The sequence below is a fragment of the Lithobates pipiens genome, unplaced genomic scaffold, assembly GCF_037356315.1.
Source record: "Lithobates pipiens isolate NorthernLeopardFrog02 unplaced genomic scaffold, aLitPip1_a1.2 Scaffold_13, whole genome shotgun sequence".
Lineage (NCBI taxonomy): Eukaryota > Metazoa > Chordata > Amphibia > Anura > Ranidae > Lithobates > Lithobates pipiens.
Genome location: NW_027507718.1, coordinates 536,430,671 through 536,445,916, shown reverse-complemented (window position 1 = coordinate 536,445,916; position 15,246 = coordinate 536,430,671). Strand labels below are relative to the sequence as shown.

Sequence of the window (15,246 nt, the reverse complement as noted above, 5' to 3'; positions counted from 1 at the left end):
CCTGTATATACATCTTCCCTCGTCTGTATACCCTCACCTGTATATACATCTTCCCTCGTCTGTATACCCTCACCTGTATATACATCTTCCCTTGTCTGTATACCCTCACCTGTATATACATCTTCCCTTGTTTGTATACCCTCACCTGTATATACATTCCTCCCTTATCTGTATACCCTCACCTGTATATACATCTTCCCTTGTCTGTATACCCTCACCTGTATATACATCTTCCCTTGTCTGTATACCCTCACCTGTATATACATCTTCCCTTGTCTGTATACCCTCACCTGTATATACATCTTCCCTCGTCTGTATACCCTCACCTGTATATACATTCCTCCCTTGTCTGTATACTGTCACCTGTATAACATCTCACCTGTATAACATCTCACCTGTATATACATCTCACCTGTATAACATCTCACCTGTATAACATCTCACCTGTATAACATCTCACCTGTATATACATCTCACCTGTATAACATCTCACCTGTATATACATCTCACCTGTATAACATCTCACCTGTATATACATCTCACCTGTATATACATCTCACCTGTATATACATCTCACCTGTATATACATTCCTCCCTTGTCTATATACTTTCACCTGTATAACATCTCACCTGTATAACATCTCACCTGTATAACATCTCACCTGTATATACATCTCACCTGTATAACATCTCACCTGTATATACATCTCACCTGTATAACATCTCACCTGTATATACATCTCACCTGTATATACATCTCACCTGTATAACATCTCACCTGTATATACATCTCACCTGTATATACATCTCACCTGTATAACATCTCACCTGTATATACATCTCACCTGTATATACATCTCACCTGTATATACATTCCTCCCTTGTCTATATACTTTCACCTGTATAACATCTCACCTGTATAACATCTCACCTGTATAACATCTCACCTGTATAACATCTCACCTGTATATACATCTCACCTGTATAACATCTCACCTGTATATACATCTCACCTGTATAACATCTCACCTGTATATACATCTCACCTGTATATACATCTCACCTGTATATACATCTCACCTGTATAACATCTCACCTGTATATACATCTCACCTGTATAACATCTCACCTGTATATACATCTCACCTGTATAACATCTCACCTGTATATACATTCCTCCTTTGTCTGTATACTGTCATCTGTATAACATCCTACCTGTATAACATTCCACCTGTATATACATAACTCCCTTGTTTGTATAATCTCACCTGTATATACATTCCTCCCTGTTGTATACCCTCACCTGAATAACATCTCACCTGTATATACATTCCTCCCTTGTGTATATACTGTCACCTGTATAACATCCCACTTGTATATACATCCCTCCCTTGTCTGTATACCCTCACCTGTATAATAACATCTCACCTGTATAATAACATCTCACCTGTATATACATTCTTCCATTGTCTGTATACCCTCACCTGTATAACATCTCACCTGTATAATAACATCTCACCTGTATAATAACATCTCACCTGTATATACATAACTCCCTTGTTTGTATAATCTCACCTGTATAACATCTCACCTGTATATACATTCTTCCCTTGCCTATATACTGTCACCTGTATAACATCCTACCTGTATATACATCCTTCCCTTGTCTGTATACCCTCACCTGTATAACATCTCACCTGTATATACATCTCACCTGTATAACATCTCACCTGTATATACATCTCACCTGTATATACATTCCTCCCTTGTCTGTATACTGTCACCTGTATAACATCTCACCTGTATAACATCTCACCTGTATATACATCTCACCTGTATAACATCTCACCTGTATATACATCTCACCTGTATATACATCCTTCCCCTGTCTGTATACTGTCACCTGTATATACATTCCTCCCCTGTCTGTATACTGTCACCTGTATATACATCCCTCCCCTGTCTGTATACTGTCACCTGTATATACATCCCTCCCCTGTCTGTATACTGTCACCTGTATATACATCCCTCCCCTGTCTGTATACTGTCACCTGTATATACATCCCTCCCCTGTCTGTATACTGTCACCTGTATATACATTCCTCCCCTGTCTGTATACTGTCACCTGTATATACATTCCTCCCCTGTCTGTATACTGTCACCTGTATATACATCCCTCCCCTGTCTGTATACTGTCACCTGTATATACATCTCACGTGTATATACATCTCACCTGTATATACATCCCTCCCTTGTCTGTATACCCTCACCTGTCTATACATCTCACTTGTATATACATTCCTCCCCTGTCTGTATACTGTCACCTGTATATACATCCCTCCCCTGTCTGTATACTGTCACCTGTATATACATCCCTCCCCTGTCTGTATACTGTCACCTGTATATACATCTCACGTGTATATACATCCCTCCCCTGTCTGTATACTGTCACCTGTATATACATTCCTCCCCTGTCTGTATACTGTCACCTGTATATACATTCCTCCCCTGTCTGTATACTGTCCCCTGTATATACATCTCACGTGTCTTGTTTGTGGCAATGCTGAGGATGATTAGCATGATGGTGATAGAGAAGATTTATTGTAGGTAATCAATACTGATAACTTCATGAAGTGCGTGAGTAAACCTTATTAGGATGAAGGTGGAATACCTGTGCTGAGTGATGTCTGACCGATGCAGGGGTCACGGGTGGAGAATATATACATTGAAGAGACATGATTTCTTGATTATATTGGTGCACATGGGGGATGGGTGAGGTGGGCACAGGTCTATGCAGAGTTATTTTATATTATACAGGCATAAAAATACGAGATTTCACTTTATTTCTAGTAATTTGCAGTATAATGAATAATAAGATGGGTCATGTCATGTGTTCGGAGAATAATACAGGTGAGGGTCAGGTCATGTGATTGGAGAATAATACAGGTGAGGGTCAGGTCATGTGATCGGACAATTATACGGGTGAGGGTCAGGTCATGTGATTGGAGAATAATACAGGTGAGGGTCATGTCATGTGTTCGGAGAATAATACAGGTGAGGGTCAGGTCATGTGATCGGACAATTATACGGGTGAGGGTCATGTCATGTGATCGGAGAATAATACAGGTGAGGGTCATGTCATGTGATCGGACAATTATACGGGTGAGGGTCATGTCATGTGTTCGGAGAATAATACAGGTGAGGGTCAGGTCATGTGATTGGAGAATAATACAGGTGAGGGTCAGGTCATGTGATCAGAGAATAATACAGGTGAGGGTCATGTCATGTGATTGGAGAATAATACAGGTGAGGGTCAGGTCATGTGATTGGAGAATAATACAGGTGAGGGTCATGTCATGTGATCGGACAATTATACGGGTGAGGGTCATGTCATGTGATCGGAGAATAATACAGGTGAGGGTCAGGTCATGTGATCGGACAATTATACGGGTGAGGGTCATGTCATGTGATCGGAGAATAATACAGGTGAGGGTCATGTCATGTGTTCGGAGAATAATACAGGTGAGGGTCAGGTCATGTGATCGGACAATTATACGGGTGAGGGTCATGTCATGTGATCGGAGAATAATACAGGTGAGGGTCATGTCATGTGTTCGGAGAATAATACAGGTGAGGGTCATGTCATGTGTTCGGAGAATAATACAGGTGAGGGTCATATCATGTGTTCGGAGAATAATACAGGTGAGGGTCAGGTCATGTGATTGGAGAATAATACAGGTGAGGGTCAGGTCATGTGATCGGACAATTATACGGGTGAGGGTCAGGTCATGTGATTGGAGAATAATACAGGTGAGGGTCATGTCATGTGTTCGGAGAATAATACAGGTGAGGGTCAGGTCATGTGATCGGACAATTATACGGGTGAGGGTCAGGTCATGTGATTGGAGAATAATACAGGTGAGGGTCATGTCATGTGTTCGGAGAATAATACAGGTGAGGGTCAGGTCATGTGATCGGACAATTATACGGGTGAGGGTCATGTCATGTGATTGGAGAATAATACAGGTGAGGGTCAGGTCATGTGATCGGACAATTATACGGGTGAGGGTCATGTCATGTGATTGGAGAATAATACAGGTGAGGGTCATGTCATGTGTTCGGAGAATAATACAGGTGAGGGTCAGGTCATGTGATCGGACAATTATACGGGTGAGGGTCATGTCATGTGATCGGAGAATAATACAGGTGAGGGTCAGGTCATGTGATCGGAGAATAATACAGGTGAGGGACAGGTCATGTGATTGGAGAATAATACAGGTGAGGGTCAGGTCATGTGATTGGAGAATAATACAGGTGAGGGTCATGTCATGTGTTCGGAGAATAATACAGGTGAGGGTCATGTCATGTGATCAGAGAATAATACAGGTGAGGATCAGGTCATGTGATCGGAGAATAATACAGGTGAGGGTCATGTCATGTGATTGGAGAATAATACAGGTGAGGGTCATGTCATATGTTCGGAGAATAATACAGGTGAGGGTCATGTCATATGTTCGGAGAATAATACAGGTGAGGGTCAGGTCATGTGATTGGAGAATAATACAGGTAAGAGTCAGGTCATGTGATCAGAGAATAATACAGGTGAGGGTCAGGTCATGTGATTGGAGAATAATACAGGTGAGGGTCATGTCATGTGTTCAGAGAATAATACGGGTGAGGGTCATGTCATGTGATCGGAGAATAATACAGGTGAGGGTCATGTCATGTGATTGGAGAATAATACAGGTGAGGGTCATGTCATGTGATTGGAGAATAATACAGGTGAGGGTCATGTCATGTGTTCAGAGAATAATACAGGTGAGGGTCATGTCATGTGATTGGAGAAAAATACAGGTGAGGGTCATGTCATGTGTTCAGAGAATAATACAGGTGAGGGTCATGTCATGTGATAGGAGAATAATACAGGTGAGGGTCAGGTCACGTGATCAGAGAATAATACAGGTGAGGGTCAGGTCATGTGTTCAGAGAATAATACAGGTGAGGGTCATGTCATGTGATCAGAGAATAATACAGGTGAGGGTCAGGTCATGTGATCGGAGAATAATACAGTTGAGGGTCAGGTCATGTGATCAGAGAATAATACAGGTGAGGGTCATGTCATGTGATCAGAGAATAATACAGGTGAGGGTCATGTCATGTGATTGGAGAATAATACAGGTGAGGGTCATGTCATGTGTTCAGAGAATAATACAGGTGAGGGTCATGTCATGTGATCAGAGAATAATACAGGTGAGGGTCAGGTCATGTGATCGGAGAATAATACAGGTGAGGGTCATGTCATGTGATTGGAGAATAATACAGGTGAGGGTCAGGTCATGTGATCAGAGAATAATACAGGTGAGGGTCATGTCATGTGATCAGAGAATAATACAGGTGAGGGTCAGGTCATGTGATCAGAGAATAATACAGGTGAGGGTCATGTCATGTGATTGGAGAATAATACAGGTGAGGGTCATGTCATGTGTTCAGAGAATAATACAGGTGAGGGTCATGTCATGTGATCAGAGAATAATACAGGTGAGGGTCAGGTCATGTGATCAGAGAATAATACAGGTGAGGGTCAGGTCATGTGATCAGAGAATAATACAGGTGAGGGTCATGTCATGTGATTGGAGAATAATACAGGTGAGGGTCAGGTCATGTGATCAGAGAATAATACAGGTGAGGGTCATGTCATGTGATCAGAGAATAATACAGGTGAGGGTCATGTCATGTGATCAGAGAATAATACAGGTGAGGGTCAGGTCATGTGATCAGAGAATAATACAGGTGAGGATCAGGTCATGTGATCAGAGAATAATACAGGTGAGGGTCAGGTCATGTGATCAGAGAATAATACAGGTGAGGGTCAGGTCATGTGATTGGAGAATAATACAGGTGAGGGTCATGTCATGTGTTTGGAGAATAATACAGGTGAGGGTCATGTCATGTGTTCGGAGAATAATACAGGTGAGGGTCATGTCATGTGTTTGGAGAATAATACAGGTGAGGGTCATGTCATGTGTTTGGAGAATAATACAGGTGAGGGTCATGTCATGTGTTCGGAAAATAATACGGGTGAGGGTCATGTCATGTGATCAGAGAATTATACAGGTGAGGGTCAGGTCATGTGATCGGAGAATAATACAGGTGAGGGTCAGGTCATGTGATCATAGAATAATACAGGTGAGGGTCAGGTCATGTGATCGGAGAATAATACAGGTGAGGGTCAGGTCATGTGATCAGAGAATAATACAGGTGAGGGTCAGGTCATGTGATCTGAGAATAATACAGGTGAGGGTCATGTCATGTGATCGGAGAATAATACGGGTGAGGGTCATGTCATGTGATCAGAGAATAATACAGGTGAGGGTCATGTCATGTGATCGGAGAATAATACAGGTGAGGGTCATGTCATGTGATCGGAGAATAATACAGGTGAGGGTCATGTCATGTGATCGGAGAATAATACAGGTGAGGGTCATGTCATGTGATCGGAGAATAATACAGGTGAGGGTCATGTCATGTGATTGGAGAATAATACAGGTGAGGGTCATGTCATGTGTTCGGAGAATAATACAGGTGAGGGTCAGGTCATGTGATCAGAGAATAATACAGGTGAGGGTCATGTCATATGTTCGGAGAATAATACAGGTGAGGGTCATGTCATGTGATCGGAGAATAATACAGGTGAGGGTCATGTCATGTGATCGGAGAATAATACAGGTGAGGGTCATGTCATGTGTTCGGAAAATAATACAGGTGAGGGTCATGTCATGTGATCAGAGAATAATACGGGTGAGGATCAGGTCATGTGATAGGAGAATAATACAGGTGAGGGTCAGGTCATGTGATCGGAGAATAATACAGGTGAGGGTCAGGTCATGTGATCAGAGAATAATACAGGTGAGGGTCAGGTCATGTGATTGGAGAATAATACAGATGAGGGTCATGTCATGTGTTCGGAGAATAATACGGGTGAGGGTCATGTCATGTGATCTGAGAATAATACAGGTGAGGGTCATGTCATGTGTTCGGAGAATAATACAGGTGAGGGTCATGTCATGTGATCGGAGAATAATACAGTTGAGGGTCAGGTCATGTGATCGGAGAATAATACGGGTGAGGGTCACGTCATGTGATCAGAGAATAATACAGGTGAGGGTCATGTCATGTGATCGGAGAATAATACAGTTGAGGGTCAGGTCATGTGATCGGAGAATAATACGGGTGAGGGTCATGTCATGTGATCGGAGAATAATACAGGTGAGGGTCAGGTCATGTGATCGGAGAATAATACAGGTGAGGGTCAGGTCATGTGATCAGAGAATAATACAGGTGAGGGTCATGTCATGTGATCAGAGAATAATACAGGTGAGGATCATGTCATGTGATCAGAGAATAATACAGGTGAGGGTCAGGTCATGTGAGCAGAGAATATTACAGGTGAGGGTCAGGTCATGTGAACGGAGAATAATACGGGTGAGGGTCATGTCATGTGATCAGAGAATAATACAGGTGAGGGTCATGTCATGTGATTAGAGAATAATACAGGTGAGGGTCAGGTCATGTGATCAGAGAATAATACAGGTGAGGGTCAGGTCATGTGATCAGAGAATACAGGTGAGGGTCATATCATGTGTTCAGAGAATAATACAGGTGAGGGTCATATCATGTGTTCAGAGAATAATACAGGTGAGGGTCATGTCATGTGATTGGAGAATAATACAGGTGAGGGTCATGTCATGTGATCAGAGAATAATACAGGTGAGGGTCATATCATGTGTTCAGAGAATAATACAGGTGAGGGTCATGTCATGTGATTGGAGAATAATACAGGTGAGGGTCAGGTCATGTGTTCGGAGAATAATACAGGTGAGGGTCATGTCATGTGATCAGAGAATAATACAGGTGAGGATCAGGTCATGTGATCGGAGAATAATACAGGTGAGGGTCATGTCATATGATAGGAGAATAATAAGGGAGGGAGGGTCCGGTCATGTGATCGGGGGAATAATAAGGGGGAGGGTCAGGTCATGTGATTGGAGAATAATACAGGTGAGGGTCAGGTCATGTGATCAGAGAATAATACAGGTGAGGATCAGGTCATGTGATCGGAGAATAATACAGGTGAGGGTCATGTCATATGATAGGAGAATAATAAGGGAGGGAGGGTCCGGTCATGTGATCGGGGGAATAATAAGGGGGAGGGTCAGGTCATGTGATCGGAGAATAATACAGGTGAGGGTCATGTCATGTGATCAGAGAATAATACAGGTGAGGGTCATGTCATGTGATCAGAGAATAATACAGGTGAGGGTCAGGTCATGTGATCAGAGAATAATACAGGTGAGGATCAGGTCATGTGATCAGAGAATAATACAGGTGAGGATCAGGTCATGTGATCAGAGAATAATACAGGTGAGGGTCAGGGCATGTGATCGGAGAATAATACAGGTGAGGGTCAGGTCACGTGATCAGAGAATAATACAGGTGAGGGTCAGGTCATGTGATCGGAGAATAATACAGGTGAGGGTCAGGTCATGTGATCGGAGAATAATACAGGTGAGGGTCATGTCATGTGATCAGAGAATAATACAGGTGAGGGTCAGGTCATGTGATCAGAGAATAATACAGGTGAGGGTCAGGTCATGTGATCAGAGAATAATACAGGTGAGGGTCAGGTCATGTGATCAGAGAATAATACAGGTGAGGGTCATGTCATGTGATCAGAGAATAATACAGGTGAGGATCAGGTCATGTGATCGGAGAATAATACAGGTGAGGGTCAGGTCATGTGATCGGAGAATAATACAGGTGAGGGTCATGTCATGTGTTCAGAGAATAATACAGGTGAGGGTCATATCATGTGTTCAGAGAATAATACAGGTGAGGGTCATGTCATGTGATCAGAGAATAATACAGGTGAGGGTCAGGTCATGTGATCAGAGAATAATACGGGTGAGGGTCATGTCATGTGATTGGAGAATAATACAGGTGAGGGTCAGGTCATGTGATCGGAGAATAATACAGGTGAGGGTCATGTCATGTGATCAGAGAATAATACAGGTGAGGGTCATGTCATGTGATCGGAGAATAATACAGGTGAGGGTCATGTCATGTGATTAGAGAATAATACGGGTGAGGGTCATGTCATGTGATCAGAGAATAATACAGGTGAGGGTCATGTCATGTGATCAGAGAATAATACAGGTGAGGGTCATGTCATGTGATCGGAGAATAATACAGGTGAGGGTCAGGTCATGTGATCAGAGAATAATACAGGTGAGGGTCAGGTCATGTGATCAGAGAATAATACAGGTGAGGGTCATGTCATGTGATCGGAGAATAATACAGGTGAGGGTCATGTCATGTGATCAGAGAATAATACAGGTGAGGGTCATATCATGTGTTCAGAGAATAATACAGGTGAGGGTCAGGTCATGTGATCGGAGAATAATACAGGTGAGGGTCAGGTCATGTGATCAGAGAATAATACAGGTGAGGGTCAGGTCATGTGATCAGAGAATAATACAGGTGAGGGTCAGGTCATGTGATCAGAGAATAATACAGGTGAGGGTCAGGTCATGTGATTGGAGAATAATACAGGTGAGGGTCATGTCATGTGATCGGAGAATAATACAGGTGAGGGTCATGTCATGTGATCAGAGAATAATACAGGTGAGGGTCATATCATGTGTTCAGAGAATAATACAGGTGAGGGTCATGTCATGTGATCGGAGAATAATACAGGTGAGGGTCATGTCATGTGATCGGAGAATAATACAGGTGAGGGTCAGGTCATGTGATCGGAGAATAATACAGGTGAGGGTCATGTCATGTGATCAGAGAATAATACAGGTGAGGGTCATGTCATGTGATCAGAGAATAATACAGGTGAGGATCAGGTCATGTGATCGGAGAATAATACAGGTGAGGGTCATGTCATGTGATCGGAGAATAATACAGGTGAGGGTCATGTCATGTGATCAGAGAATAATACAGGTGAGGGTCATGTCATATGATAGGAGAATTATAAGGGGGGAGGGTCATGTCATATGATAGGAGAATAATAAGGGAGGGAGGGTCATGTCATGTGATCGGGGGAATAATAAGGGGGAGGGTCATGTCATCGGGGGAATAATACGGGTGAGGATCAGGTCATGTGATCGGGGGAATAATAAGGGGGAGGGTCAGGTCATGTGATCGGAGAATAATACAGGTGAGGGTCATGTCATATGATAGGAGAATAATAAGGGAGGGAGGGTCCGGTCATGTGATCGGGGGAATAATAAGGGTGAGGGTCATGTCATATGATAGGAGAATAATAAGGGAGGGAGGGTTAGGTCATGTGATCGGGGGAATAATAAGGGGGAGGGTCATGTCATGTGATCGGAGAATAATACGGGTGAGGATCAGGTCATGTGATTGGAGAATAATAAGGGGGGGAGGGTCATGTCATGTGATCGGAGAATAATACGGGTGAGGGTCATGTCATGTGATCGGAGAATAATACGGGTGAGGATCAGGTCATGTGATTGGAGAATTATAAGGGGGGAGGGTCATGTCATGTGATCGGGGGAATAATACGGGTGAGTCATGTGATGAGGGACAGTAGAGTGATGGTCTCTTCTCTTTTGATGACAGATGTCACGCAGTGGGACAAGGCCTATCCTGCTTGTGGGGAGAAGGAACAATCCCCCATTAATGTGGACACCGGGGACACCAGATTTGACCCAACACTGAAGCCCATCGAAGTCTCCGGGTACGACGTGTCACCTGAAGAGAGCCTAGAACTGAAGAACAATGGACACACAGGTGACACCAAACGCCACCTTAGGGGACTGTGTCATGTGACCAGATATTTGTGAAATATACAGATTCTGGGGCGATTGGATCCAATCATCTCCTGGCTTTTTTGTCAGGGTGACGGAATTCCTGTGTCCGGTCTTATAAAGAGATGACACCGGCACATGGAGCAGATGCAGAACTTCTTTACTGGACCTGCCATAATATCCAGACCTCTCCTCTCTCCATATTGTGTCCCATTATTGAGGTCTCTTCCCTTCTATATTGTTGTGAGGGAACACTTGTCACCCTCTAGGGCGCTTCCACCAAACAGCACCTCCAGCCCCCCAAACCGTTCCATCAGACCGAGAGCTAATACCAGACCAGACCTTTTACCCCAATATTCAAACACAGACGAGATGTTTAGGTAAAATCGAAGGGAATGACGTTTTATTGAACATAAATACAGGTTTTTATACACTTCAAAAGTAAGTCACTCACCACATGAACAATAAAACCCAATATTTACCCAAAACATCACACAATGTTTAGATATTGACGCAAGACTAATCCCATCATAAGAACCTCCAAGAGTTACCCAAGTTAGCCGACAGAAACAATAGATGACTCGAATAACAATGGGAATTCACACCTAGGAGGAACACAATGGGAGAGACCCAAATAACATAAACAGTAATCCCACCCCACCTCAGACTGGCCAGCACAACAGTCTATGAGACAAACTCATACAATGTTCCAGCAGTCTGAAAAGGTGGAATTAATTATTCTTGAGGAATATTGTTGATAAATATTTCTGTCCCAAGTGAAGGAGTTTCTCCAACCCAGTCTGCAGGAGGGCCACCATATTCCCTCTCCAACCCAGTCTGCAGGAGGTCCACCATATTCCCTCTCCAACCCAGTCTGCAGGAGGTCCACCATATTCCCTCTCCAACCCAGTCTGCAGGAGGTCCACCATATTCCCTCTCCAACCCAGTCTGCAGGAGGGCCACCATATTCCCTCTCCAATCCAGACTGCAGGAGGTCCACCATATTCCCTCTCCAACCCAGACTACAGGAGGTCCACCATATTCCCTCTCCAACCCAGACTGCAGGAGGTCCACCACATTCCCTCTCCAACCCAGTCTGCAGGAGGTCCACCATATTCCCTCTCCAACTCAGTCTGCAGGAGGGTCACCATATTCCCTCTCCAACCCAGTCTGCAGGAGGACCACCATATTCCCTCTCCAACCCAGTCTACAGGAGGGCCACCATATTCCCTCTCCAACCCAGTCTACAGGAGTGCCACCATATTCCCTCTCCAACCCAGACTGCAGGAGGTCCACCATATTCCCTCTCCAACCCAGTCTGCAGGAGGGCCACCATATTCCCTCTCCAACCCAGACTGCAGGAGGTCCACCATATTCCCTCTCCAACCCAGACTGCAGGAGGTCCACCATATTCCCTCTCCAACCCAGTCTGCAGGAGGTCCACCATATTCCCTCTCCAACCCAGTCTGCAGGAGGGTCACCATATTCCCTCTCCAACCCAGACTGCAGGAGGTCCACCATATTCCCTCTCCAACCCAGTCTGCAGGAGGTCCACCATATTCCCTCTCCAACCCAGACTGCAGGAGGTCCACCATATTCCCTCTCCAACCCAGTCTGCAGGAGGACCAGCATATTCCCTCTCCAACCCAGTCTACAGGAGGACCACTATATTCCCTCTCCAACCCAGTCTGCAGGAGGACCACCATATTCCCTCTCCAGCCCAGTCTACAGGAGACCACCATATTCCCTCTCCAACCCAATCTGCAGGAGGACCACCATATTCCCTCTCCAACCCAACCTGCAGGAGGTCCACCATATTCCCTCTCCAACCCAGCCTTCAGGAGGTCCACCATATTCCCTCTCCAACCCAGTCTACAAGAGGGCCACCATATTCCCTCTCCAAACCAGTCTGCAGGAGGGCCACCATATTCCCTCTCCAACCCAGTCTGCAGGAGGTCCACCATATTCCCTCTCCAACCCAATCTGCAGGGGGCCCACCATATTCCCTCTCCAACCCAGTCTGCAGGAGGTCCACCATATTCCCTCTCCAACCCAGCCTTCAGGAGGTCCACCATATTCCCTCTCCAACCCAGTCTACAAGAGGGCCACCATATTCCCTCTCCAAACCAGTCTGCAGGAGTGCCACCATATTCCCTCTCCAACCCAGACTGCAGGAGGTCCACCATATTCCCTCTCCAACCCAATCTGCAGGGGGCCCACCATATTCCCTCTCCAACCCAGTCTGCAGGAGGTCCACCATATTCCCTCTCCAACCCAGCCTTCAGGAGGTCCACCATATTCCCTCTCCAACCCAGTCTACAAGAGGGCCACCATATTCCCTCTCCAAACCAGTCTGCAGGAGTGCCACCATATTCCCTCTCCAACCCAGACTGCAGGAGGTCCACCATATTCCCTCTCCAACCCAGCCTTCAGGAGGTCCACCATATTCCCTCTCCAACCCAGTCTACAAGAGGGCCACCATATTCCCTCTCCAAACCAGTCTGCAGGAGTGCCACCATATTCCCTCTCCAACCCAGTCTACAGGAGGACCACCATATTCCCTCTCCAACCCAGTCTGCAGGAGGTCCACCATATTCCCTCTCCAACCCAGTCTGCAGGAGGGCCACCATATTCCCTCTCCAACCCAGACTGCAGGAGGTCCACCATATTCCCTCTCCAACCCAGTCTACAGGAGGTCCACCATATTCCCTCCCCAACCCAGTTTGCAGGAGGGCCACCATATTCCCTCTCCAACCCAGTCTGCAGGAGGCCCACCATATTCCCTCTCCAACCCAGTCTGTAGGAGGACCACCATATTCCCTCTCCAACCCAGTCTGCAGGAGGTCCACCATATTCCCTGTGACCATTACCCCACACAAAATTAAATTTACACCTTTTCATCCAATCCAGAAGGGAAGCTTTATTGTCCTTATTCAGAAAATTAATCCGAACCACGCTCTCAGCGTCCATCACCTTGTTATGCATCATTGGAGAATGATCTGCTCTCTCTATGGGACATAATCACTGGGTAGGAGGCTTGGCCCTAGTCCTCTCCAAAAGCCTTTCTCTTGGTTGGGTCTGTCACAATTTTCTCACATTGAGGTGTCTTCCTTCCATATTGTCTCACCGTTATTGATGTCCCTTCCCTCCATATTGTGTCCTATTACTGAGGTCCCTTCCCTCCATATTGTCTCACTGTTATTGAGGTCCCTTCCCTCCATATTGTCTCACTGTTATTGAGGTCCCTTCCCTCCATATTGTCTCACTGTTATTGAGGTCCCTTCCCTCTATATTGTGTCTCGTTAATGAGGTCCCTTCCCTCCATATTGTGTCCCGTTATTGAGGTCTCTTCCCTCTATATTGTGTCCCATTATTGAGGTCCCTTTCCTCCATATTGTGTCCCATTATTGAGGTCCCTTTCCTCCATATTGTGTCCCATTATTGAGGTCTCTTCCCTCCTTATTGTGTCCCGTTATTGAGGTCTCTTCCCTCTATATTGTGTCCCATTACTGAGGTCCCTTCCCTTTATATTGTCTCACTGTTTTTGAGGTCTCTTACCTCCATATTGTGTCCCATTTTTGAGGTCTCTTCCCTCCATATTATGTCCCGTTATTGAGGTCCCTTCCCTCCATATTGTGTCCCGTTATTGAGGTCTCTTCCCTCTATATTGTGTCCCGTTATTGAGGTCTCTTCCCTCCATATTGTGTCCCGTTATTGAGGTCTCTTTCCTCCATATTGTGTCCCATTTTTGAGGTCTCTTCCCTCCATATTATGTCCTGTTATTGAGGTCCCTTCCCTCTATATTGAGTCTCGTTTATGAGGTCCCTTCCCTCCATATTGTGTCCCGTTATTGAGGTCTCTTCCCTCCATATTATGTCCTGTTATTGAGGTCCCTTCCCTCTATATTGAGTCTCGTTACTGAGGTCCCTTTCCTCCATATTGTGTCCCATTTTTGAGGTCTCTTCCCTCCATATTATGTCCTGTTATTGAGGTCCCTTCCCTCTATATTGAGTCTCGTTACTGAGGTCCCTTCCCTCCATATTGTGTCCCGTTATTGAGGTATCTTCCCTCTATATTGTGTCCCGTTATTGAGGTCTCTTCCCTCCATATTGTGTCCCTTTATTGAGGTCCCTTTCCTCCATATTGTGTCCTGTTATTGAGGTCTCTTCCCTCTATATTGTGTCCCGTTATTGAGGTCTCTTCCCTCCATATTGTGTCCCTTTATTGAGGTCCCTTTCCTCTATATTGTGTCCCATTATTGAGGTCTCTTTCCTCCATATTGTGTCCCATTATTGAGGTCCCTTTACTCCATATTGTGTCCCATTATTGAGGTCTCTTTCCTCCATATTGTGTCCCGTTATTGAGGTGTCTTCCCTCCATATTGTGTCCCATTATTGAGGTCCCTTCCCTC

The 15,246-nt window shown here is 45.0% G+C and overlaps 1 protein-coding gene across 2 annotated transcripts in view; it reads left to right on the top strand.

Annotated features, from left to right (window-relative positions):
* The window catches only part of CA9 (carbonic anhydrase 9), a 75,601-nt gene that overhangs the window by 19,956 nt on the left and 40,399 nt on the right, over positions 1-15,246 (top strand). For both annotated transcript variants that reach the window (XM_077478235.1, XM_077478234.1), the window contains exon 3: positions 10,648-10,818. In XM_077478235.1, the coding sequence (XP_077334361.1) occupies positions 10,648-10,818 (171 nt within the window). The remainder of the gene's footprint in view (positions 1-10,647; positions 10,819-15,246) is intronic.